Source organism: Eptatretus burgeri, chromosome 2 (assembly GCF_056783735.1).
Source record: "Eptatretus burgeri isolate ZD-2024b chromosome 2, Ebu_testis_v1, whole genome shotgun sequence".
Lineage (NCBI taxonomy): Eukaryota > Metazoa > Chordata > Myxini > Myxiniformes > Myxinidae > Eptatretus > Eptatretus burgeri.
The window spans coordinates 57,700,536-57,728,269 of record NC_140962.1 but is presented as its reverse complement, the minus strand read 5'-3'; the positions used below and the strand labels follow the sequence as shown (position 1 = coordinate 57,728,269).

At 40.9% G+C, this 27,734-nt stretch overlaps 1 protein-coding gene across 11 annotated transcripts in view; it reads left to right on the top strand.

Moving 5' to 3' along the window:
* The window catches only part of LOC147032105 (homeobox protein Meis1-like), a 474,189-nt gene that overhangs the window by 147,988 nt on the left and 298,467 nt on the right, over positions 1-27,734 (top strand). For all 11 annotated transcript variants that reach the window (XM_085869419.1, XM_085869425.1, XM_085869418.1 and 8 more), the window contains exon 7: positions 25,253-25,367. In XM_085869419.1, coding sequence (XP_085725545.1) covers positions 25,253-25,367 — 115 coding nt within the window. The remainder of the gene's footprint in view (positions 1-25,252; positions 25,368-27,734) is intronic.

Below are 27,734 nucleotides of genomic sequence, written 5' to 3'. Positions count from 1 at the left end.
CCAGCAGTCATAGCTTAGATTTACACCATCATTTCAGAACTGGTGAGCAGTCAAAGCTTCAAAACATGACCTTAGAGTAGTGTCAATGGTGTGATGTTGCATGACGTTGGGGTTTTTTTGTTGCTTAGATTTAGATATAAAATATAAATGAACAGTTAATCCTTCCGAATGCCTCAGACGGTGAGGCTACGTGACACGGGATAATTTTATAATTTTGATTTATAAGATAATTAAAAAAGGTGTGTGTGTGTGTGTGTGTTTTATGTAATGGCTTTGCAGTCAAACGAAAATTAACATTTGATTTGTTTCTGTAAAGCAGTTCAACTGAAAGAGTAAGCTGGAAGTTGGAGATTGGTTTGCCAGAATAGATAAAACTGATGGGGTGTCTTTCTCAAGCTTCTACTTTTGCATTGATCTAAGGCTCATTGAGTTTATTATACATAAATCCTTCGCAAGACAAGGACATGAGGAGACATCAGGATTTAGCATGAGTTGCAAGTACAGTACATTAGTAGAAAATGGACACAAACATAGTATATGGGATTTGAAGCGAGGATTTCAACATTATGAGCTATTGATTCAGAATTGGAACATGAAATGGGCACACCAAAACGCAAGACTTACAACTTATCCCACATTTACCAATTAAATACACTCCACACACACACACCGTCTCAATTAATGTGCAGGATTGTTTACACCATTATCCCAGAAGTGATGAACAGCTCGCATATTTCTAATGCTGAACTCATGTAAGCATTGAAAAGAAACTTAGCCCATCATAACACCCCGTTTACCTTTCAAAACGTTGAATGAAGAATGAAAGTTATAAGAACCTTTTCAAATCAGAAGTTAAATGAACTCTTGAAAAAAAATCACAACCTATGCAAGACCAATCACACATAAACAAAAACACACGTACACGATCAGATCAGCTTCAAAACTCAGCACTTCGCATTATAGCGATTTTATCCATGACGTAACGGTTTCTTTGAATCGTTCTTTACAACAATTAATATGTCCATTGAAGCGGAGATGGTAATGGTATAAATTTCACCTTTTCCTGACTGAAAATCCCACTATTAATTTGCAATTGGTCGCGAGCTTTGACATCAATACGAATTTTTATTCTGGATACTAGGCATCATATATATATATATATATATATATATATATATATATATATATATATATATATATATATATATATATATATATATATATATATATATATATATATATATATATATATATTACAAGCAGGTTATGCTTACACATTGTACATACATTACACATTGAGTAAGCATACGAACCGTGCTGCCCCATTGTCTCACGTCGCTCACCTGCATTTGAATCTTCATTTATTCATTATCATTAATTTTTTTTTCATTTATTTATATTTTCATTTACAGATGCTCTCTAACAGTTCTGTGATTTTTCCTGGTGTATCGGCTTTGATGTCCATCGGCACACAAAATTACCATGCCTCCCTATGGTCTCGGGTCATTCACCTGCATTTGATTTTTGATTTATTTATTGGTTCACGCGTACCAGCCAGAGTGACCACTATATTCGTTATGTCTGTGTGTCTGTCTGTCCAGAGCATAACTTCGTGGACTTTGATCCGATCTTGATGAAACTTGGTTATGTGTTCGATAACAATGTCTAGTTGTGTTTTCCTGGATGAGGGCATGCTACGCCCATTGTGGATGGAGCCACGCCCCAAAAAATAGCTATTTTTAGGGGGGTAGTCAGATTAAAAATTTATCTTCTCCAAGGGAATTGACTGAATGGAATGGGTTATTCGGTATTTGAATAGCAAAATGAATTATCTAAAACTTGTCGTTGTCCGATTTTTCATTTTTGTCCCAAGGTCAAGGTCAAAAGGTCAAAAACTTAGGAAATTGCGAATTTTGACATAAAAATCATACGACCGCCCAAACATTGAGAGCTTGGATGACAATATTTTTTATGCATAATCTTGAGGTCATTCCCCACCTAAAGTCTTGAAACCATTTTGTTCTATCTCGAACACCTTGCCCGTGGCGTCCCCTTCAAGTTTGTTTTTACGCTGATTTCATCAAAGTATTTATAATTCCGAGGAGTGTGAAATCCCATATAGCCTATATGACGTTATATTGTTCCTGGAATGTTCCAGAGGAAGTTTTGCACCAAAGGTCATAATCCTTGACCTTTGACCTTTAAAGGCCACAAAGGTCAAATTTTCAAAGTTGTGGGAATTGAACCGGGTTTTCAGCCTTCTTCGATGAACTAACTCCATTAAGCTATAGCACGTATCCTGTTTCCTTATTTTAATGTCCACAACATTGTTTTGTGACCTTTAAAGGTTATGCAAAGGTCAAATTTTGAAAGTTGTTGAACGAAACCGGGTTTTCGACATTTTGCAGCTAATAACCTGTCACTCGTACCACATCATGTTGATCATTTTTATAACTTGGTCAAAAATTATCACATTATCTCATCCTTGACTTCTGAAACAATCTACATCATCAAATACCGCTCGTGAACCATTGTAGTCTTCAGACTTGTTTTCATTATTATTTATTTATTTTATTTATATTTTCATTTACAGATGCTTTATGACGGTTCTGTAATTTTTCCTGGTGTATCGACTTCGATGTCCATCAGCACACAAAATTACCGTGCTTCCCCATTGTCTCGGGTTTTTTTTTCACCTGCATTTTTTCATTTTTTTCCCATTTCTTTATATTTTTATTTATGGTTATTGTATGACGATTCTGTGAATTTTTCTCATGTCCCAGCTTCGATGTTCACCAGCACGCAAAATTTCAACTTTCGCCTTCACCCAGAAGGTACCGATCTTTCATATCAGTCAGTGAGTCAGTGGTTATAAAGAGGTTTATATATTATATACTAGCAAATACAACCCGTCGCTTTGCTGATTTGGGGGGGGGGGGTATTAAGGAGGCGGGTTAAGAGAGGGAAGGGAGAGAGAGGAAGAGAGGAGAGAGGGAATGGATAGAGAGGAGGCAGGAGGGAAGGGAAGCTAGGAAGGGGGGAAGGAGGTGGGGAGAGCTATGCCTCACACCAAATGCTGCTATACCATGAGAGAGAGAGAGAGAGAGAGAGAAAGAGAAAGAGAGAAAGAGAGAAAGAGGGAGAAAGAGAGAAAGAGAGAAAGAGAGAAAGAGAGAAAGAGAGAGAGAGAGAAAGAGAGAGAAAGAGAGAAAGAGAGAGAGAGAGAGAGAGAGAGAGAGAGAGAGAGAGAGAGAGAGAGAGAGAGAGAGAGAGAGAGAGAGATATATATATATATATATATATATATATATATATATATATATATATATATATATATATAAAATAAATGGATAGGTGAAAAAAAGAAGAAGGAAAGTTGAGGGGTGGAGGTGCGGTAGTAAAGAAAATGATATGTTATGCTGAATGACTGAACACACACACACACACACACACACACACACACACACACACACACACACACACACACACACACACACACGCACACACACTCATGTCAGAATAGCTGTACACACAACACAACAGTTTGTAAAGTAATCTGCTGGCACATCTGCAAAAACTTTGACGTCCAAGTTTCAGAAAATTTGTGGGACCATGAACCAAAAGTAATCACTGAAAACATGGAAGTACCTTTTGCTCACGTAAGACCTAATGATCCCATCGAGCGTGAACATTGAAAAAAAGCGTTGCGACCAGATATCAAACTTGGGTACAAAAACAGAGAAGAAGGCATTGCTTATTGAGGTGTTGATCGCAGTGATTTTGGACTAAACGATGCAGAAATCAAGAAAATGACCAAACACCAAGACCTCAAGAATGAAGTAAGAAGATCCTGGAAGCTGAAGAATACCAAAGTTGTATCAGTGATAGCTGGACCTACAGAATTGATGACAAAGAACCTCACAGAGTTATTAAACATAGCAGCAGTACCCCTGCCATTCACCTGGTTGCGGCTGGATAAGATACCCAGGCAACCACTGGTAGGCATGGATGACCCACAAAATATATAATGGAGAAGAATGTAAATACCTCTGTATTTTTTTTTTTTAATGCCATGAACAAACCTTGGTACATCATGGGAGATAAAGGTTGTGGTCAAGTTTCATCGAAATTGTGTGTGTGCTTTCAGAAAAGAAAGCAAATACATATTTTGAGGGGCAACCCCCCTGTAGAATCCCTTATACCCCAATTTTTTTTAATGTCGAGAACAAACTTTGGTACATCATGAGTGGTGAAGATGGTGGTCAAGTGTCATCGGAATTGCGTGTAGTTTCTGAGAAGAAAACAAATGCACATTTTGGGGGGCAAACCCCCTCTCCCCATAGACCCTCTGAGGTGCCAATTTTTTTTTTAATGTTGTGAACAAACTTTAGTACATTATGGGTGGTGAAGATGGTGGTAAAGTTTCATTGGAATTGTATGTGTAGTTTTGGAGAAGAAAGCAAATATATATTTTGGGGGGCAACCCCCTTTAAATCCCCTGAGAGCAGATTTTTCTAACAAACTTTGGTACGTCATGAGTGATGAAGATAGCCGTGAAGTTTTATCGGAATTCTGTGCATTGTTTAAGAAGAAAGCAAATACCTCTTTGGGGGGGGGCAACCCACTTCCCCCCCATAAATTCCTTCTGTAGACCCCTTCAGACCCCATTTTTTTAATGCGATCACAGGCGATGAAGGTTGTGGTCAAATTTCATTTTAATCGTATGTGTAGTTTCTGAGAAGTTGCAAGTATATGTGGACGGACGGACGGACAGACATGCGCCATCCCATAAGCTCCCCGGAACTACTTTACAGGTGAGATAAAAACTATCCCTGGGAATATTATAACAAACAAACTCCATTTGGAAGCTGCCCGGGGCTCAGTGACGATCCTGAAGAGAGCCCTCTGCTCAAAACTCTGGGAACAGAAAACTTCACAGCTTGGTCCATGAATCGTGACCCCTTACTGAAATGAAGGTGGATACTTTGAGCCCGCCCTGGGAGGATTCCATTATACATTCTGAAACCCACATATGTAGATACCAATTAACGACACACACACACACACACACACACACACACACACACACACACACACACACACACACACACACACGTATGTAATATATATTTATATATATATATATATATATATATATATATATATATATATATATATATATATAATACATATATGTATGTATACAAGCAGTTTCAAACATCACATTGCCACCATTAGAGAATTTATATTGCATCAGATGTGGCAATAAATGCGACTTGTTGCTCCCAGCTTGCTGGCTCAATGACAGAATACGTCATTTGAATTTTTCCATCTCCATCCCGACCCTGTTTCGAATCCCGTGCGGACACGGGCAACCTGCACGTGATATACTAAACTGAATGTACCAGAAGAGGATTGAGGTGCGACTTCAAAATTCAGATGACCTACTACCCTCCCCCCGCTGGACTCCTGTGCCCGCACCCCACAGCCCCCTTTAATGAATCAGCATTTCTTTTTTTCAAAACAAACTTAATTTAAAAAATGAATCCAAAATTTATTGAGCTGAGGTCTACATGAATGTAAGTTAGAACGTCAAAACTTCAGAAGGGTGAATCTGTTCAAAGACATGCATTCGTAATGCTGAGTAAGTCCGTGTGAACATGCCATAAGCATTTGGTCTCGTGTTATTAACTTGCTAGCCAAAGGTACTATAGGGTGATTTTTTTTTTTTAAATTCGAGAACCATAAATAATTACCATCCACTAAAAACGATATCAGTAAGGGACCTAATGTTTTGTATAAATGTCGTCTAATGTTGCAGAAAGACGGAACATGGATCCACACAATTGATTACCTGAAATGAAGTGCTGAAAGTGTCCACCACCATATTGCAGGGACAAATTCACTCTTCACAGCATGCTCTCTGACACAGAGTGGAGCATTTCTTGGGGAATATCACTGATTGTGTCACTGATTATTGCTTTTAATTCACCAAGAGTGCATGGATTTGTGGTGTACACTATATCCATAAATATCTCCCAAAATAATCTTGAATAAAATAAAATAAAAAATCACTGTATTTGCAGAAATTACTGCAGCAGCAGGAGTCCTGTTGACACAAACTAGTTCGCTACCTGCCGCCTGGCCCGTAGTAAATATTTTCATGTAAACGCCAATCATTTGTTATGGATTTAAATGCTTGGAAATTAGTATGACCAAATGAATACAGATTATCTGTGTAAATGCTGCTGTAAATCGAATGTAAGAGGAAGAAGTTTGAAGACGACAATGGTTCACGAGCGGTATTTGATGATGTAGATTGTTTCAGAAGTCAAGGATGAGACAATGTGATAATTTTTGACCAAGTTATAAAAATGATCAACATGATGTGGTACGGGTGACAGGTTATTAGCTGCAAAATGTCGAAAACCCGGTTTCGTTCAACAACTTTCAAAATTTGACCTTTGCATAACCTTTAAAGGTCACAAAACAATGTTGTGGACATTAAAATAAGGAAACAGGATACGTGCTATAGCTTATCGGAGTTAGTTCATCGAAGAAGGTCGAAAACCCGTTTTGATTCCCACAACTTTGGAAATTTGACTTTTGTGGCCTTTAAAGGTCAAAGGTCAAGGATTATGACCTTTGGTGCAAAACTTCCTCTGGAACATTCCAGGAACAATATAACGTCATATAGGCTATATGGCATTTCGCACTCCTCGGATTATCCATACTTTGATGAAATCAGCGTAAAAACAAACTTGAAGGGGGCGCCACGGGCTAGGTGTTCGAGATGGAGCAAAATGGTTTCAAGACTTTAGGTGGGGAATGACCTCCAGATTACGCATAAAAAATATTGGCATCCTAGCTCTCAAAGTTTGGGCGGTAGTATGATTTTTATGTCAAAATTCGCAATTTTCTAATTTTTTGACCTTGTGACTTTGACCTTGGGACAAAAATGAAAAATCGGACAATGACAAGTTTTATATAATTCATTTTGCTATTCAAATACTGAAAAACCCATTCCATTCAGTCAATTCCCAAGGAGAAGATAGATTTTTAATCCAACTACCCCCTAAAAATAGCTATTTTTGGGCGTGGCTCCGCCCACAATGGGCGTAGCACGCCCTCATCCAGGAAAACACAACTAGACATTGAGGTCGAACACCTAACCAAGTTTCATCAAGATCGGATCAAAGTCCACAGAGTTATTCTCTGGACAGACACACACAGACATAACAAATATAGTGGTCACTCTGGCTGGCACGCGTGAACCAACAAGTTCTAAGTTTAGCTTACTCACCAATTTCAATGGAAACATATTGAACGAGAACAGCACTTGGCTGAACAGCGCGTACCTCCACCAAGCTGAACAGTTTAGATTTTGTATCCCACTGATAAGCCAGATCTACATCCAGATCTGAAGCAAAATCGAATCGGCTTGTTCTTGTCACCTTCCCAACTCGTCCACCTAGTTTTGTCACTATCCGTCCACAACATTTTGAAATATCCTGTTATATATTGTTTTTGACCCCATCTCTCGATGGTGAAGAATCACTTAAAAATTATAGTATCCGGATTCGGATCTTCACTAAAATCGAATCAATTTGTCCTCTTCACACATTCAACCTGTCCATCTAGTTTTGTCTGAATGTGTCCACAACTTTTTTGAGATGTCTTGCTCACAGGCAAACAGACAGACAGACAAACAGACAGACAATCAGGGGTGAAAACATAACCTCCGTCCAGCTTCGGTGGTGGAGGTAATAATACAAGGTGCTGTGCATTTGTAAAATATTTAGTGTACCAAGACATATTTTTAATGCTTTGATGGTGGGGAAAGTAGGCACGCTGAAGCTCCCCCCTCCTCTCACACCCACAAACTTCTGCAAACAAACTCTCCCCACACCTCCCCCACTTCCTGTCTAAGTTCTTGGATTTGCTCCTACATACCTCCTCAAACTAAACCTACCACATCTAATGAAACTCAATTCAACGCTCCTTTTTAATTTTTTCTTCCTTACTACAATATTGAGATTCGTAGTCGAGTAAAGTGATAGAGGGTTAAAGGGAAGCAAAGTGATAGTGGGGCCAAGCTGGAAAGGCAAGAGATGAGATTATTTAGGGGAGGAAATACAGTAACCTGCAAATAAGAGGTTTGGGTTTGGTAGGCTCAATGGGTATAGAAAGGATCATGGGTAGAGATGTGGGATGATGTCATTTTACCGACAGTAGATGACATAAGATAGTCGTGGATTGCCAGATAGGCCAGCGGTATAGGTCAGATTTTTTGGTACTTAATCAACTGGCTTGACACAAAGCTAGAAGAGGTCTCATATGAAAGATGGGGATCTCAGTAACTCATTTTGCCCTGTTGTCCTCATTTTTTGGTGTGCGGCCCATGAAATATTCACACCTGAAGGATACCTCCATTAGAAAATTTTGACCATTTTCGAAAATCAGTGAATTAGCCATAACTACAAAGCAATGCGCCATATTTTTACATGATTGGTATTGAAATGTGCAGAATGAACAGAGGAATACTACTAGTTATTACTTAATGGAATACTTCTCGATGAATATATGTACATTTGAGTGCTTTTAATAGAAAAAAGATGTAATTTCCGGACTGCTAACTTCGAAAATCATCAACTACAGAAACAAACATCTGCCAATTGTCATATTTTTTCTTTATTACCTTCGCATTCTGCGAAAGGTTATGTTTTGGTCGGCGTGTATTTATTTATTTATTTATTTATTTGTAATCTTGTGATTCGTATAACTCGTAAAGTATTAAACCGAATTGCATGAAATTTGGTGGGATGATTGGTTATTAGCCAGGAAGCATTCGATTAGATTTTGGGATCGTTCGGGTCAAAGGTCAAGGTCAAGGTCACGAAAAGGTCAAAATCGTCTTTTTACGATAACACGGTCAATTTTTATTCAATTTGCATGCAACTAACGCCAAAATGTTCAGAATTCAACACCTCATCTTGTGATATGCAATATGACACAATGACGCCCATACTCTTGTTACCGGTTAGGGGTCAAAGGTCAGGGGGGTCACGACCTTGAAAAATATGCGGTTTTTGTCATAACGCGGTCAATTATTGTCCGCCTTACATGAACCCAGCACCAAAATGTTCAGAATTTAATGCCCAATCTTGTGACACAATGACGTCGTAACACATGTCACCGGTTGGGGTAAAATGTCGGGGGGGGGGTCACGCCCTTGAAAAATATGCGGTTTTCAGCATAACTCAGTCAATTCTTATTCGATTTGCATGAAACCAGCATCAAACGAGATTACCTTCTCTTGTTGAAACGTTGTATTCACCGAGCTTGTGAGTGAAGACTCGCCAAAACGATGTGAGTTGATTGTTGTTTAGTCCGTAGCCCCCGAAAGTCGGGGGGGGGGTCATGACATTATAGATATGTGGTTTGTGTCATAAGACCATTCATATGAAACCAGTTCCTCACACTCACACCAAGAACAAAAAAAGTAGTGGCGGCGAAGGTATGCGCTCTATGAGTGCCCGTTCTAGTTTTATATGTGTTCAGTTTACCATATCAATATAATGAGAATATTTTGAAACAAATTTCTACTAGCAAATTATAGGATATAGTGACTGAAGTTTGCACAAGTGATGTGATAACTATATGTTACACCAATACACATTGTTGTACGAGAAATGAACTAAAACATATATTTTGAGCGAGTGTCCTCGATATGTTCAACCATCACTGTCCGTGTCATTTTGGTCACCATGTGACAGTTCGTTGCCACACTGCCTGTCACTGGTGGCACACATGCACTCGTTAGTGCAAGGCAAACTGTCTTGTGAGCAGCTGCAGCTGTTGCTACATGGTTCACTACCACGGCATGAACACACAAGACCATCTAACATCTACGCTGATGTGGGTCCATCAAACAATGTGGGATGCAGCACACCTTCTCCTCTGTACCATCCACGACCCTCTGGTGTGGGAATTTCTGGATTTGCCAGGTGGGCATTCATCCATACTCGGGTTTGGTGAACGGATCATTTCACATGTTCGAGAAAAGCTGGTTCGGACGGAGGCAACTTATGTATTGGGACATCTTTGGTCGCTGCGAGTTTCTCCCGAAGATCATTCAAATTTGTGTGTGCATCCATGTATTTCCCTTGAGAATCATACATGGCACTGACTAAATGTCTTGAAGCAGTCACTGCCTCCTGGAGATCGTCAGTGGCGAGGACTTCAAGGTGTGGACCATTATTCTGAAGATGCAGTGTCTTCATAGCTTTCCTTACTTTCTTTTTACCATAGCCGAAGAATGCTGATACAGAGTCACATCCTGTCAGGGCATGAAATGCAGGAAGCCGGGTACACATTTCTGGAAGCAAGGTGTAACATATCTGATGGACCGGGATAAGCTTGCATCCTGCTGATGTTCTTTTCTCTATCCATATTTCGGCAGTGTCCCGCAACTGTGGAAAGTAGTGGACTGCTAAGACAAGCACATCAGTGTCTGCTGATTTGATTGTAATGGACCCACGCACATTGTTACGTCTGAACTCATCATCAGCATGCTTCACATGAAGAAATATCCGTGAATCTGCCTCTTCCTGCATTGATGTGAGTTGACTGTCATGATACATTCCTGCAGATGAAAGTCATGCTGTAAGCGAACCATCAGATAAGCCACCAGCCAAATAGATCTGCTTTTCTTGGTGATCTGAAAGTTCTTTTGCTGCTGGTGCATGTTGCGTGACGTGACTGCAGATGAAGTGTGTCAAGGTGGATTTGTTTGATGATAGAGCCATGAATTTCGTCCATTGTGGTACTGGGCGTCCAGCAATGACTTGGTAGCTTCGGGATCCACCAGAAACATCAAGGCGTCTCGTTCTTTCGTCTGTCTTTACAGAATTGACATCATCATATTGGTCGAAGACGTCAATGAGGGTGTGGTGTGTTTTGATGCAATGAAGCAACTGGTTTAGGTAACCCTGCGCCAAGTTACTAAACGTACCACCATTTCTACTCAGGATATGGAGTTCAGCCATAGCATCCCTGATGTACATGCTGTGATGTTGGTTATCACTGGCAGTGTTTTCGTGCTCTTCAACGACTAGGCCCTCGAGAATATGCTCTAGTTCTGCTTTGGTGTTCTTCCATGGAGCTCCATCTTCATGAAAGATAGATGTCAGAACAGACGTAATGGGATAGCTCAGGACGTGCTTCATGTTCAGGTCAGGGCGGACTTGAGTTAACAGCAAAGCATGGCGGAAAACCATTTCCGGGTTGATTGCAACCAATGCTTTCTGACCCAAAATCAGGATTTTTGTTTTCTTTCTGGAAATCGAAAACGTTTTGAGTTTGGATTTTGGGATTGCCTGGTACATGCTTCTCTGCCCACCAGTGCAAAGAGATTCTGTGATGTACTCTTCCATCTGTCTTTTCCCCAGGTCGTGGACAGACAACAAGGACTTCTGAATATCCTTGGAAGTGATGACACCACTTGATATATTCAATGGTCCAAATATTCAGACGGGTGTATCCTTCAAATGTGAATATTTCATGGACCGCACACCAAAATATGAGGACAACAGGGCTAAATGTGTTAATGAGATCACCATCTTTCATATGAGACCTGTTGTAGCTTTGTGTCAAGCCGGTTGATGAAACTCCTAAAATAGAGCCCTTTATCGAGGTTTACCGCTGGCCTACGAGTGAAGCCCTGGAGAGAAGAATGGAATTGAGCAGCCTCAGGAAGGCAGTTCCAGAACTGGGAGAAAGTAGGAATAAAAGATTTGAGGTGTGCATGAAGCCTGGATTGTGTGAGTTAAACCATGAGGTTACTGCGTGAACTTGTGTATCCTGGAGAAGCTGGGGAATGTAAGATAACTCATCAATCAGAGTGAGGTGGACTGGAGGAGAGGAGATTCCACATCTAGGAGTGACAAGTGAAGCTTGGACATCGGCCAATAAGAGAGAGAGAGAGAGACAGAGACAGACACAGAGACAGACACAGACACAGTGTTATAGTCTCTGAGTAGTTTTCATTTATCAGGAAGGACTTGGCATGGTGGAGGATGTCCAGTTTTTAGCTGATGGTAAAGCATCGAGGTTTGAGAGACTGATTTTCTTCTCGCACTTGATTGTGGAAATAGGTAAGCTTGTCATATAAGACAAAAAACGTAGAAGTAAAAATACCTTTAAACTCTACCCGGCTAAGGGTCTCTGCTCTTTGATGATGTCGCTCAAGCCAGATAAGATCTCCGCTCTTTTGTGCGTTAGTGCTGCCGACGCAATATCCACACTCGATTCATTGCTGCTTCCCAAGCCGATTCAAGGTTATTCCTTCAAGTAAATGTATGCCTATAGCATCGAGGCAATGAAACAATGCTGTGACTTTCCTCGCATTTCCACCCGCAGAACCATCAATTATCAAAAGAAGGTTAAACACCCCATATTAATTTACACAAACTTTGAGTTTATCACTTCTGAGTGTATCAGACTTTGACACTTCCAGTTGCAGTTCCTTTGTGAATGCACACCGATTTCTTGGTTCCATGAGAATTTCTCCAAAAGCGGAGTATATTATACCGTGTGTGTCTTGTCAAACTGTTGCTGTTTGTTTATTATCTAGGCTGTTAATTATATTGTGAACCCATTCCAGTATAGTCCTCTGATACTTACTTGGTGTTGTATTAATTTCAAGTTCTTGTCTCGACCTCTGCTCGGCTGTGTGCCCGATCTTAGGCCCTATTTTCAGGTTACGTCGTTTTCATCTCTCAGCTCTCTCCTCTTTTCATCTTCTTTTGTTCCTTTGCTTTTTGCAGCCACCTGCTTCCCCGCAGCTCCACATCAGTACATTGCCTAATTGCCCTCAAATTGCTCATCCATGAGACTACGTTTTGTATACATCAAAGAAAAATCACAAAGAAACTGGTAGTTATTCTTCAGATTGAAGGTCTTCTTCAGATTTAATCTGCTTTATCACTTAATATGTTATGTAATGTCAGAGCATGAACCCACTGGATTTTATTACACCATAGAATGCATGGATGATGAAAGTGAGTTGGCCCAAACCACGATGGTGGGAACCCAGGTTCAAATCCCATATACGATATGTATTCGTCAATTTTATATCTGCATATAATGGTCTTTGAAATTCAAATAAAGTGAACCCATGTCTACAATTGTCTTTGTCCTGCATGTGATTTTTTTGGACAAGCTGCACAATGAGAGCCTCAGATCATGTGAACTAAAAGTGTATTAAACAAGATAGAGCTTTACAGAGGCCCAAATAAAGAAAGCTATGTAATGTTTGGGTGATGAAACCCCTGAAAAAAAGGGGGGAAAATGGTCATAAAATGCTTCTTGAAATTGTCCTTGCTATTGTTGTTGTTATTGTTGTTGTTGTTTACTGAGGTCCAAATGTATTGGAATGATTTGTTTGGAGAACAGAAGTCGAAAAAGATTATTTCTCACATGCTTCAACAAAAGGCAACCAAAACGATGAGGAAGGAAGATAACATAGAGTCAATTGTAAAGGTAGACCGAGTGCTGTGCTTATGGAAATAGATTTACCAGAAAGGACTGGCAAGTGAGACAATCGAACAGGAAGAGTGATTGATTTCTTGATTTCTGGATGAAATATATTACAACAAAATTGATCATTAACATTTTTACAACAAGCAGCTCATAATCATGCAGAAGAGCTGTCAAAATCGGTTAAGGGGCAGCTAAAATATTGGGTGGGGGATAGATAGGGTTTGGGGATAGGAAAGATAAACATATTGATTGAAAACACTGCAGATGATTGCAGTGCGAGCCAGTAATGCCTTTTGCACAGTGCCGTCATGTGCAATCCAGGCAGGCGGACCATCAAGTAGAAATTATCTTCTACTTGATGGGGGGGAGGGGTGGCCGAGGCCGGAGAGGAGTCAGAAGAAGAGCGAAAGACCACTGGGACCTGCCTGCGGTGAGAGAAAGATACAAAGACTCAGCGTCGTCGTGGAGGTACCAATGATCCTAAAAGCCTTGGTTTCCACAGTGTAAATCCGAGCTTGGTGTGAGGCAGGAGCACCACCCCAGAGGGAGAGCAGAACTCCATCGGACTGTGGATGAAGGCCTTGTATGTGGTGCGGAGTTCAGGTGTGCCAAGGAAGGACTTTCCATGATGGAGGATGCCCAGTCGGCAACTGCCTTTGGAGGCGAGCTTGGAAATGTCGCTTTCCCAGGAAAGATCATGGCTGGTAGTGAGGCTCAAAAGCTTCAATGAAAGGACTTCTTAAAGGGGATTGTTGAGAAAGTAGATGGGGGGGGGGTTATTTTGTTTTTGCACCTTTTTTATGCAGAGTGGTGATGTTTGCTGATTTCCAAGCAGATGGCAGATGACCTTGAGCAAATGAGAGGGTGAATACAACAGAGAGAGGATGAGCAAGAGCAGAGAGCAGGTTTTTAGGACACGTGGGCTGATGCCATCTGGACCGGTTGCAGAATCTAAGTCGAGGTTTGACAGCAAACTCTCCACCTTGTCAGGAGAAAAGGACACAGAGTCCAGGAACAGCTGGGTGTGACTGGGTAAGATGGGGACAGAAAGTGATGGGTTTGGGACACAAGATTTAGAAGCAAACATGGAGTTTCAGCATTCAACCTTTTTACATGCAGTGTCAGCTGTGCAGCCATTTGATGTAAGGGAGGGGATGGAGGGGGAACATACACCAGAAACAGACTTAACTAGACAGATTTTCACATAGCTACAAAGACTTAGGCACGATAGAACAATAAAAAAAACATAATCCAACTTTTTTTTCTTCAAAATTTTCAGTTTTCTTTTCTGTGTAAACCACTCTCACTGATGAACCTCTGAAAGGTTGACAAATATCTGGACACACACACACACACACACACACACACACACACACACACACACACACACACACACACACACACACACACGCACACGGCTTTCTTAACAAGGAATAACTAGAACGGGCACCCAGTAGAGCGCATACCTTCGCCAACGCTACATTTCCCCCCCCACCCCCCAGAAACCGTTGATTGTGAGGGTATTTAATCCCATACCACATCTGCCATCTCATATGTGTTATGATGGCTTAAAAACATTAAATTTCCTGCTGTTTGACACTGATTCACATACATTGTACAATTTCTGTATGAACTTCCTGACCTTTTTGGGTGTCGGTGTCAAGTCAATCTGATGACAACTGGTCAGGTCAGGTCAGGTATGGGAGCATGTGCCAGAACAGCGCGTCGCTGCGTCCACTTTCCGCCGGTACTCCAGGGGCCTCCGTCTGGCCATCCCCCAGGCAGATGCCAGGCCCATCCCCATCTCCTTGAGATGATGGTCAACCTGCTGCAACCATGAGGCACGTGGTCGGCCCACTGGCCTCCTCCACTCATGAGACTCCCTCGCTGAGAGAATCTGGTGAGCAGGATCAGCGTCAGGAAAACGAGCCACATGTCCATACAGCCGCAGCTGACGCTCACGGACTATGCAGGTAACAAATCTCATCCGAGTCTCTCTCAGCAACCGCTCGTTGGACACAAAATCCGACCAGATATGTTCGACTGTACTGTGTGACAACTGGTCACATTATAAGAAATCAAATATTACACATCACAGGATAGGGAATTGAATGCTAAACATTATGAATCTACTTACATGCAAATTGTATAAGAATTGACCGCGTTATGATAATAAAGGTCGTTGACCCCCCTGACCTTTGACCCAAACCACTAACAAAGGTAATGACGTCGTGTCATATCGTATATCACAAGATTGGGCATTGAATTCACAACATTTTGGCATTGGTTGCATGCAAATTGGATAAAAATCGACCGCACTATGGCAAAATGACGATTTTGACCTTTTCATGACCTCGACCTTGACCTTTGTACTCTTAATTTTGTAATTGGTATTAGAGTGTGGGGAACAGAACAGTCAATATTTTGGTGTTGGTTTCATGCCAATCGGATAAGCATTGACCGTGTTATGACTAAAACCGCACATTTTGCAATGTCGTGACCCCCCCTTGACCTTTGACTCCCAACCGCTAATAAGGGTTATTATGTCATTGTGTCATGTCACATATCACAAGATGGGCCATTGAATTCTGAACATTTTGGCATTAGTTGCATGCAAATTGGATACAAATTGACCACGCTATGGTAAAAAGACGATTTTGACCTTTTCATGACCTTGACCTTTGACCCGATCGCTCCCAAAATCTAATCAAATGGTCCTCGGATAATAACCAATCATCCCACCAAATTTGCTGCGATTGAGTTCAATACTTTTGGAGTTATGCGAATAACAAACAAACAAACAAACATACATATTCACAAATAAATAAATAAATACACAGTGATCAAAACATAACCTTCGCAACAAAGTTTGCGAAGGTAACAAGGAAACCCATCACAGGTGGAGGCCATTCAGCCCATCATGCTTGCACAAACACCACAACAACCCAGCTACACAAGATCCAAGGAAGAAAGTGCAAAAAAGTTTTAAATTAATGAAATAAATGTTTTTTTTTTGGTAGTTTTTGTGGTTTTTCTTTTCTTTTCTTTTCTTCCCCTTGGAGAGGGGCCATGGGCTTGGTTAAAAACACACAACATCAACCACACAACCCCCCTTGACAAGACCCCAACCAACAGCACTCCATACACAATCACCCATCAATACTCAAACTACCTAAAAGTCCTGTCAACATCCCCATACCCCTCTATCTCCATAACTTCCAGGTACCTCTCTCATTCTAATTTAAACTTATCTACTGTTTCTGCTGCCACTACCTTCCCAGTGAGACCATTCCATGCATCAACTACTCTCTGAGTGAAAGTCCTCTGCCTTACTACCGTCTTCACTCTCCTCTTCTTTACTCTCAGGCCATGGCCCCTGGTCCTATCACCATCTGCTCTGTTGAATAATTTATCTGCACTTATTTTTATCTATACCTTTCATTATCTTAAACATCTCTACCATATCTCCTCGTGACCGCCTCCTTTCTCGTGTATAAAGCCCTGTCTCCTTCATCCGCTCCTCATAGCTGAGTCTAGTTCGGCCCGGAGACAATCTAGTAATTCAACCATATCTGTACTCCATCGGGCTGTACTTCACCTATATAGACTTCCAGTGGAGATTCCCTGCTTTTTCACTAAGAATGCACCTAATTGGTTTTGGGTTCTTTTTCTTCTGGGTTTGACAGTGTTGTTGTATTTGAGGCCAGTGTTGAAAATTTGGAAGCTGTTGATATTCAGATTGAAAACTCGACTTTGTGTCAATTATTAAATTTTTGTAACCTATGAAGGTCGGTGAAAGAAGCATCACGCACAACAATACGCATTTTGGTGTCTGTCTGTTTTTCTGTGTGTGTGTATTTTTTGACTGATACATGAGGTCGTTACTTATTCAATCTCATCCAAACTTGACAGGAGGATGAAGGGACACACGATGGAGGTTGTAGCAACTGAATTAGCCCCCCTGCCCAAGAGGGGTTTCTACCTTGTGTGAAATCCTCGTGAAGGTGTTTACCTGTGTTGAGATAAGCTAATCGTCGGGTTTTTCCAAGGCCACTTCAATGAAAAACGTAACAAGAGAGTTTATGGAACACGATGACATGCACAGTGTTTAAGTATATACAGAAGGGCCTTGTGGGCCTTGTCGTTCACGGGGTTTACATTCTTAACAAGCTCAAATGAGCTAAGATCCTCGTCCTCTTAATGATGACGTCATAAAACGAATATGACGTCATTGTGATGTATCAGGTTTGCGATAAATTATCTGTGCTAATGCCCGGATTGATTCCCGCAAACAAAATTCAAACAGCTTGCCTAGTTTCGGAGATAATGGTATAGGCGATTTCCATTAGCGGTGATATTATGACGTCAACTTTTTTTCTCGGAAGAATTTCCAAAATCGGAGATGGTTCCTGCCTGCGCGTGGGCTTTCTGCATATACATGGCAAGTTTCACGAAGATCCGATGAAAACTCTGGATTGTGAAACAAAAAATGTCAAAAAATAGGAATGATGTCATAAAAATGGATTTGACGTCATAGTGATGTATCATATGTGCAGTAAGTCATCTCTGCTAATGCCCTGTTCGATTCCCACAAACAGAATTCAAAAAGCTTGCCGAGTTTCGGAGATAATTTTTTAGGCGATTTCCATTAGCGGAGATATTTTGACGTCATAACTTTTTTTCTCGGAGGAATTTTCAAAATCGGAGATGGTTACTGTCTGCGCAGGGTATTTGTACATATATATGCCAAATTTCAGGGAGTTTCGATGAAAACTGGAGGCTGTGAAACAAAAAAGTCCACAAGCACAACAACGTGAGTTAGACTTAGAGATCCTCCACGAGGATCTAAAAATCCCCATGAACTGCAAATCCGCAAGCTTGGGGGATAATGGGGGAAAATAGGGTTTGGGACGTCAGCTTTAATATTTGTCTCAACTGTCTCCTTAATTAATATGTTTGTGCAATGTTTTTGTACTATTTATTTTTCATAAATAAAAGGGTTAAGACGATAAAATAAAGTATTATTATTTTATATGCAGCCTATAGCTACTGGTTGCATCATTGCTGGGAAGGCCGCTGTGCCGCTGATGCAGTGCCCCGTTTCCTGTAAGCTGGTTCTCATTTTTCTGACCTCAGAAGGATGACAGGCTGAGTCAACCCCACCTGGTATTTAACAGCACAACATGGACTCAAACTCAAGACCCTAAGATCTTAAGGCAGCCACCTGAACCATGAAGCCAACACACGATCCATTTTTCTACACGAAGAACATAAAATGAAGTTTATTTTCTTGAGTTATTAAGATCATCAAGCTTACCTCTAATAATAACGGTGATAATCTTGATGCAATAATGAGATGGCAATGATGATGATGGCGAAAATATAGTCGAGTTGATGGAGATGATGGTGTTGATGATTTTTCAGGGTTTGAGGGGGTTATTATGTTAACGGCCCATGTTTATTAATTAAGTGAATGAACCCTCATTAACATTGCATCGGTATCGCACATAGCCATAATGGTGGGCTCTTCTTCACTTGATATGCACACTCCCACATGCCACGCCCTCTCGTGCTACATATATCAATATGCACTACATGGCCAAAAGTATGTGGACACTGCTCGTCCAACATCTCATTCCAAAATCATGGGCATTAACATGGAGTTTGTCCCCCCTCTTTGCTGCATAACAGCCTCCACTCTTCTGGGAAGGCTTTTCCACTCGATGTTGGAACATTGCTGCAGGGATTTGCTTCCATTCAGCCACAACAGTATCAGTGAGGTCAGGCATTGATGTTGGGCGATTTGGTCTGGCTCGCAGTCGGCATTTCCAATTCATCCCAAAGGTGTTCGATGGGGTTGCGGTGAAGGCTCTGTGCAGGTCAGTCAAGTTCTTCCACACCGATCTCAACAAACCATTTCTGTATGGACCTCGCTTTGTGCACGGGGGCATTGTCATGCTGAAACGGGAAAGGGCCTTCCCCAAACTATTGCCTCAAAGTGGGAAGCACAGAATCGTTTAAAATGTCATTGTACGCTGTCGTGTTAAGATTTCCCTTCACTGGAACCGAGGGGCCGAGCCTCAACCATGAAAAACATCCCCAGGCCATTATTCCTCCTCCACCAAACTTTACAGTTGGCACTATGCATCCGGGCAGGTAACATTCTCCTGGCATCCGCCAAACCCAGATTCATCCGTCGGACTGCCAGATGGTGAAGCGTGATTCATCACTCCAGAGAACGCGTTTTCACTGCTCCAGAGTCCAATGACAGGGAGCTTGACATCACTCCGGCTGATGCTTGGCATTGCGCATGGTGATCTTAGGCTTGTGTGCGGCTGCTCGGCCATGGAAACCCATTTCGTGAAGCTCTTGACGACAGTGCTTGTGCTGACGTTGCTTCCAGAGACAGTTTGGTATTCGCTAATGAGTGTTGCAACTGACGACAGACGATTTTTCCACACTATGCGCTTCAGCACTGGGCGGTCCCATTCTTTGTGGTTGTGTGGCCTACCACTTCACAGCTGAGCTGTTGTTGCTCTGAGACATTTCCACTTCACAATAACAGCACTTATAGTTGACTGGGGCAGCTCTATCAGGGCAGAAATTTGATGAACTGACTTGTTGGAAAGGTGGCATCTGATAACGGTGCCACGTTGAAAGTCACTGAGCTCTTCAGTATGGCCCATTCTACTGCCAGTGTTTGTCTATGGAGATTGCATGGCTGTGTGATTGATTTTATACACCTGTCAGCAATCGGTGTGGCTGAAATAGCTGAATCCACTAATTAGAAGGGGTGTCCACATACTTTTGGTCATGTGGTGTACATATATGTGTATGTGTATATATATATATATATATATATATATATATATATATATATATATATATATATATATAGTGCTATATATCTCATGCTATATATCGATTTACCCATCAATGCTCAAACTACCGAAAAGTCTTTATTTTTTTCAAACTTCAAAGTTTCAAAGTTTTTTTCAAAGTACAAAAAAAAATTCAGCATCTTCTCCAGCAGCTATTACACCACCCTATCTAACACGTTACATTAGTTATCCATGCATGTTGTATGTGTCCATTATAACATCCTTAAAAACAGTAAGTTTCCTGCTTGGTTTTATTTTCAATGTTGCTTGACTGCCAGGCAGCCAGACAGAGTAAATAGATTATCTTAGACCAATCTACACGTGTGTGGTTGGGACGATTTCAGAGCCAATATATGGTAAAACAGCTGATTTGTCTTTCTATTCATGTTCCAATTCGTGTTCAAAATATAACATTTGATTTAAGTAGGCTGTTCTTCAATCACAAACTGACGATCATATACTGATAAGACGCATGGACGGATGGACAGACGGACATGAACCAATTGCTCAAGCCCACTTTTCAGTTCACATACGTGGGGTAATAACCACATTACCACAGAGCCACCACTTTTGTCTTCTGCTTCACTGCCAATGGTATAGTTGAGCTATGGAGCTATAAATCCCTGTGAACAAATATCACGATAACACCATCAAACCCCGAAAAGAAAAACGGCATTGGTCAAAAAACAAAGAAATGGCAGAAAGTCAAAGTTGTATCAGTCTTTTTGAAACACCCTGTGTGTGTATATATATATATATATATATATATATATATATATATATATATATATATATATATATATATATATATATATATATATATATATATATATATATATATATTATACATGTATGTCACCATTCTTATTTTCGAGACTAAATTGTTAGTTTTTGTGAGACTTGTAAATGATCCATGATTATATATACTTAATACTTTGCATTGAAACTTTTAATGTATTCCTGTTTGTAAATAACATAAAAAGTGATTTTTTTTTAACGACTTGACCACATCACTCTCATTTAATCTTCCAATTTTTTTTGCATATCTCGTCTTTCAGAATTGACACTAATATTGTTTGTTCGTCTTCACCAGGTACAATGTTTGATTTTTGGTGTAATTGTGAATTAATTATGTTGCTTTCCAATTTTCCATGTGAATAACTTGATTACAATAGCAAACGAGAATGGCACATACCTCCACCAGGCTGAACATTTTACATTTTGTATCCCACCGATAGGCTGGATCTGAATCCGGACCTGAACCGAAATCGAATCAGCTTGTTCTTGTCACCGAACCAACTCATCCACCGAGTTTTGTCATAACTCATCCACAACTTTTTGACTTTTTGACAACTTTTTTTGACTTTTTGAGGTGTCATGCTGTATGTCGATTTTGGCCATTTCTCTCAATGGTGAAGAATCAATAAAAAAAAAAAATCCAGTATCCAGATCCGGATCCGGATATCCACCAAAATCGAATAATTTTGTCCTTGTCACACACCTAACCTCTCCACTAAATTTTGTCAAAATCTGTCCACAACGTTTCGAGATATCCTGTTCACAGACAGACAGACAGAAAAGGGTGAAAACTTATCCATTTTGGTCGTTTTTGTCCCTGTTAAAACTCTTTCTAAACCTTATCAATCACATCTTGGAATGACTTCAACGTTTTGCCAATAAATATGGGTTCTGCATCTGATATCACCGAAAAATCCATGATGCTTAACTTGTAGGTTTATTTATACAATGACATTTTCCTGAATTTAATCGGTGTCCTTTTTATCAATTGAAAAATGTTGAGTGGGTTTTAATGTAGCCTCGGGCAATGCTAACTGTTCACCATTCCGAGGTAATTGTGTAAATCTTAGCTATGGCTGCTGGCTGTTAAATCTTCTTACTGCTTGGGAGGGTTGGGAGAAAGAGAGTGAGAGGGAGGTGGTTTGGTGAAGGAGGAGAGGGGGTGATAGAGAGTATGGTGGGTGGTGGTCCAGAACACACAGTTTATATCTACTGTTGCAAGCCAGACATTTCCAAATCTCGGATAGTCGATGACTCCAGAAGTCACACGTCTAAAGCAAAATGAGATGTATGGTGACACTTCTGTTTCCATTCTCAGCCAAACTTGGTTTTAGAAGCTAAATATCCGCAGTTATACAAACATTTAAGTAAACTGAGTTATTATGTTACCATCCCTGTTGTTTTTTTTTTGTTTTTTTTTCAATTAATCACGTGTTCATTGATGGCATAATGAGTCTGGGAAGGCATTGTTTATGTTTGCACAACATTTTCTCGACAATAAGAAGTGACAATGATCAGTGCTTTCTGATTGACCTGATGCCGAGCCTACATTATACCGTATCCGTCCTCTTAAGTGGAGTGGTCTTTGAGAAGAATGTTGCTGAGATAATAGCAAGTAACAAAAAAAAAGAGGATACATCAACTTATTCATTACTTCCGACACCGAAGGTGAAGGAGGTTATGTTTTCACCCCTTTCTGTCTTTTTGCCTGTCTGTTTGTCTGTTTGTTTGTTTGTGTGCAGGATATCTCAAAAAAGTTGTTGACGGATCCGGATGAAATTTTGTGGACGGGTTCGGTGTGTGACGAGGACGAACTGATTCGATTTTGGTGAAGATACGATTTCGGATCCGACTACTAGAATTTTAAAAGTGATTCTTCACCATTGATTCAATTTTGATGAAGATCCGAATCCGGATCCGAATCTGATAATAATTTTTAAAGTGATTCTTCCCCGTTGAGAGATCGTGCCAAAAACGATATATAGCACGATATCTCAAAAAAGTTGTGGATGGATTCGGATGAAACTTGGTGGACGTGTTGGGTGTGTGACAAGGACGAATTGATTTGATTTGGTGAAGATCCTGATCCGGATTTGGATATGAGAATTATTTAATTTTTTAAAGTGATTCTTCACCATTGAGAGATCTGGCCAAAAACGATATAGTACTGTGTATAGCATGATATTACAAAAATGTATTGGGCCCAATATGTTCTCATGGATCAGGCATTACGTGGCGGAGGTATGCGCTCTCCTGAGTGCCCTTCTAGTTTATTGATGCATTTACTTTTATTGATGCATTCAATATCAAGAAATGCATTTTGGAGAAATTTGTCTCAAATATTGTATTTCCTCAACAGAATCTCCTGTGAATCATAAATGTTGAAAAAAATCCTCAGTTTCTTGATGGAAATAAAATAATAAAATAAAATCGAGGAAATGGATCAGATCAGAGGAGAAACAGGAGAGAATGTGGGAAACAATGTACTATAAAATGAGAACGATTGTTTCACTTCTTATATTTCTGTTATCACAACAAACTTGAAAATGTAACATGTTTGACAGTGAGTGAATACCGATGCAAGACCCTGGGTGACTTAATGTGAAAGACGATGTACAATTCTGTCCTGGCTTGAGCCTCTGGCTTTGGAGCATTGCTTTACACCCAATCTTCCTGTCCTACCATTTATTCTTACAAAACAAAAGATGACAGTTTGCAGGACCATTTCGCCATCGCTGAATGCCTGCAACAAGCATCGGAATGGACTTCATGCATTTGTTTTAATTTTAGCCATTGTATTGCAAGTCAAACATCATCTGTTATATCCATCACAACTTTCTCAAGGTTTGTTGTCAATAAGTTTTTGTCATGCTTTATGTATTTATGATTCGAGGTTATTTTTATTTTGCTTGATGTAGAGAGAGAGAGAGAGAGAGAGAGAGAGAGAGAGAGAGAGAGAGAGAGAGAGAGAGAGAGAGAGAGAGAGAGAGAGAGAGAGAGAGAGAGAGAGAGAGAGAGAGAGAGAGAGAGAGAGAGAGAGAGAGAGAGAGAGAGAGAGAGAGAGAGAGAGAGAGAGAGAGAGAGAGAGAGAGAGAGAGAGAGAGAGAGAGAGAGAGAGAGAGAGAGAGAGAGAGAGAGAGAGAGAGAGAGAGAGAGAGAGAGAGAGAGAGAGAGAGAGAGAGAGAGAGAGAGAGAGAGAGAGAGAGAGAGAGAGAGAGAGAGAGAGAGAGAGAGAGAGAGAGAGAGAGAGAGAGAGAGAGAGAGAGAGAGAGAGAGAGAGAGAGAGAGAGAGAGAGAGAGAGAGAGAGAGAGAGAGAGAGAGAGAGAGAGAGAGAGAGAGAGAGAGAGAGAGAGAGAGAGAGAGAGAGAGAGAGAGAGAGAGAGAGAGAGAGAGAGAGAGAGAGAGAGAGAGAGAGAGAGAGAGAGAGAGAGAGAGAGAGAGAGAGAGAGAGAGAGAGAGAGAGAGAGAGAGAGAGAGAGAATATGAATGAATATATGTTTTCCTTTATGAACAACACACACACACACTTTATTATTGTTATTATTATTATTATTATTATTATTTTTTTACAGCTAAAGAATCTCATGTTAGTTTCCATTATGTGCCGATGCCTCAGGAACACTGGGAGAGGGTTGGAAATATGTCTATGGCTCGGCACATTGCTGTGGAATGTCCAGCTTACACAGCACAGTGCGGCCTCACAGCTGAATGGGCAGCTTCACTCACTGTCAGTTCTTGTGTGCCCCTGCATTTTTAGAGGGACTGTGTATTCATGGAATGCTGTAACTTTAAAAGCAGGCCAAATGTCAGGATTAAATAAAGAGTGGCTTTTGTAACCAATCTGGGGGGGGGGGTGGGGTAATTATCTTTTGATGTTGCCACACCCCAATTAGACATCAGGTCTTTCATGACAGCTGTGAGATTTTGAAGTGAGATGTAGCTGAATCATTTTTTTTATTTTAGCATAACACATGCCAACTGCCGTTATCCTATCCATGCCCCCCTATCCCACATGTGCATTACTATGCAGACAGCGCTGTGGAGCCGCGACCAAGAGGACGCGGCATCGGTTCGGTCTGGGAGCACGCCTGGTCCATCTTCCGCCGGCCATGCATCACAAAGTGGGGACAACAGCAGTGAGCAGGGTATGTGACAGACATTGTCCTAGGTGTGCATGCTCTCACACACATTCACGCACACACGTTCACATGCATGGCATGTGATACTCGTACGTACAAGTGAATAGCTGATGGGAAGAATACGATTGTGGTTGAAACCAATGGGAGTTGAAGGAGAAACCGATGGAATGATTGAGAGGCAAGGAATGCATTTTCCAAAGTTTGGCGTCTGCACTGGAGGGAGTGGCTGCCACAGAAGTCTGGATGAGTCAGAGAGACCGGCATGCGCTACGATGGACAAATGTCTTTCTTACAAATCTTAATGTTTTGACTCAAGAATCTGATACAAAGCTCTGATAATGGAACAAATAACATTGCTGTGGGTTTAGTGGGGGGTAACGTGAAGGAAAACTGCATTGGATTCTCACCATGTTGTATTTTTTTTTTTTTTTTTAATGGCAACGAATCAATTTATTTCCAAAACTGTGATTTTCTTCCATTGTATTTCTTTTGTTACATTCCTGTTACATCTGTGCAAACAACAATTATTTTACACAAATCGATGAAAGGGAAATATATTTCTGATGACGTTTTCCATCAGCTTGAGGTTTTGCTGTTGTTCGTTCGTCTCTGTCATTCCCATCCGAGCACTTGCCTCGATGCAATGATCTGATCAGTGACATATTCTCCCATAACAGAGTAGATGTTGTTGAAAGAGTTTCCTGAGCAAGGATTTGGATGGTTGTTGCCTCATTTCTATGGGACGTCCAGGCAAGAGTTATAAACCTGCCCAGGGTTACGGACATGCAATGGCGTACTTTTATTTTCTCCAAAACCACAGTACGAGTTTCAATGCATGCAAGTGCATGTTATCTTTTTGGATAGCCGGCTTCTCATTTCCTCCGAAGGTCGACCTGCTCCATGAATGATTGCCACCTACTGTCACTTCATCAGATTGCAGTTGTCCTGGGTTTTAGTTAAAACTGTACGTCAAATACAGGACCAGATTATTCAGAGATTTCCACCCACCGTCGAAGTGTTAGTTAAAGTTAAATGAAAGTATAAAAGACAGACATAAATTTTCATGGGTTGCTCCAGCATACGACGTACTGCTCAAGCAGCGCATTACAATAGTAATTGGATTTCTATATCTGGGAATCTCAACCAGGGATTTATCATTTTGTGATGATCATCATCCCAAAAGTACTCTTGAGGCACTGTTGGCAATGCTTTCATTTGAAAACGAAAATATCTTTAACAATCAACGTAGCTTTTCATAACCAAGTGTTTATTTTTGAAATGAGGTAATTGAGACATCGGGTAGCCATCTTAAGAATTGCTGAGCGTCGTAGCTCCTCGTTGCTGATCCCTTGGTGCCATCAGTGGAGGCTGGTGTCCAGGCCAGTTCTCAGGGCCGGCATCGTGAGTGGCTGAACTAAATAATGCATGCCGATAACACACGCAAAAAAAGTCCGTGGACAAGATAAGGGTCTCGGCTGTTGGGGGTTCAACGTGAGCCGTCTGCCATAGGGTCTTGTATTCGTGCAAGCGGTTGTCCTGTTATGTGCTTTGGATGGAGGAGGGGGTCTCGGCTGACTTCTGCTGCACTTTAGCTGCAACGGTTAGCACGCTTAGTGAAAGTGTCTTATCCTTCACGTTAGCCATCCAAAAACTCCTTTGGGATATTTGATGGTTCTTCTGACGAGACGCAACGCCTGAATTGAATATCAAGCTGTGTCGTCGTCCTCTAGAGGTTTTGAATGTAGCTCCGGCTTTGTCCGTATTGCGGCGTGTCCTTGAACTGCTGGACTTTTGTGGCTGGAGCTTGAGTGAACATTCTGTTGGCATTTTACTGTGGACCATGGTGGAATTTTACAGTTAAAAATATGATGCACCAGCAGTGTACTCGTGTCGATTAACATGAGTGTGCAAAGCGTAAACTTAGCAATTATAAATGACTTGGGTGCATGAACGAGTTGTTGATCAGCTGCGTATTTTTAGTTGAAGGTACTGCTCTTTTTTTGAAATGGGAATTGCAGCACATTGAGGCAGATACCAATGATGGCAAAACTATAAAGATTGATGATGGGCAACCTGGCACTACAGGAAGTGGGTGCTCTGAAGTGTGGGGTCAAAATTGGGTCATGGGCAAGGTTCCAGGGAGGTTAAAACTAGCTCCTGTGGCTTGCTCTGAGTGTGCAGAGCAGGATTGCTGCACATGTCGGGATGTGTGATGCACGAGAAACAAGGTATATTACTATTAATATAAAGAGATTAACATTTTTTGTTTTTTCTACAGTATTATAATTACTTTTGGGACTCCTACGATGTAAAATATGGCAATGTCGGTGTATGCCTGTTCCTCATGGGATTCAAAACGGCTTGGCCGACCTC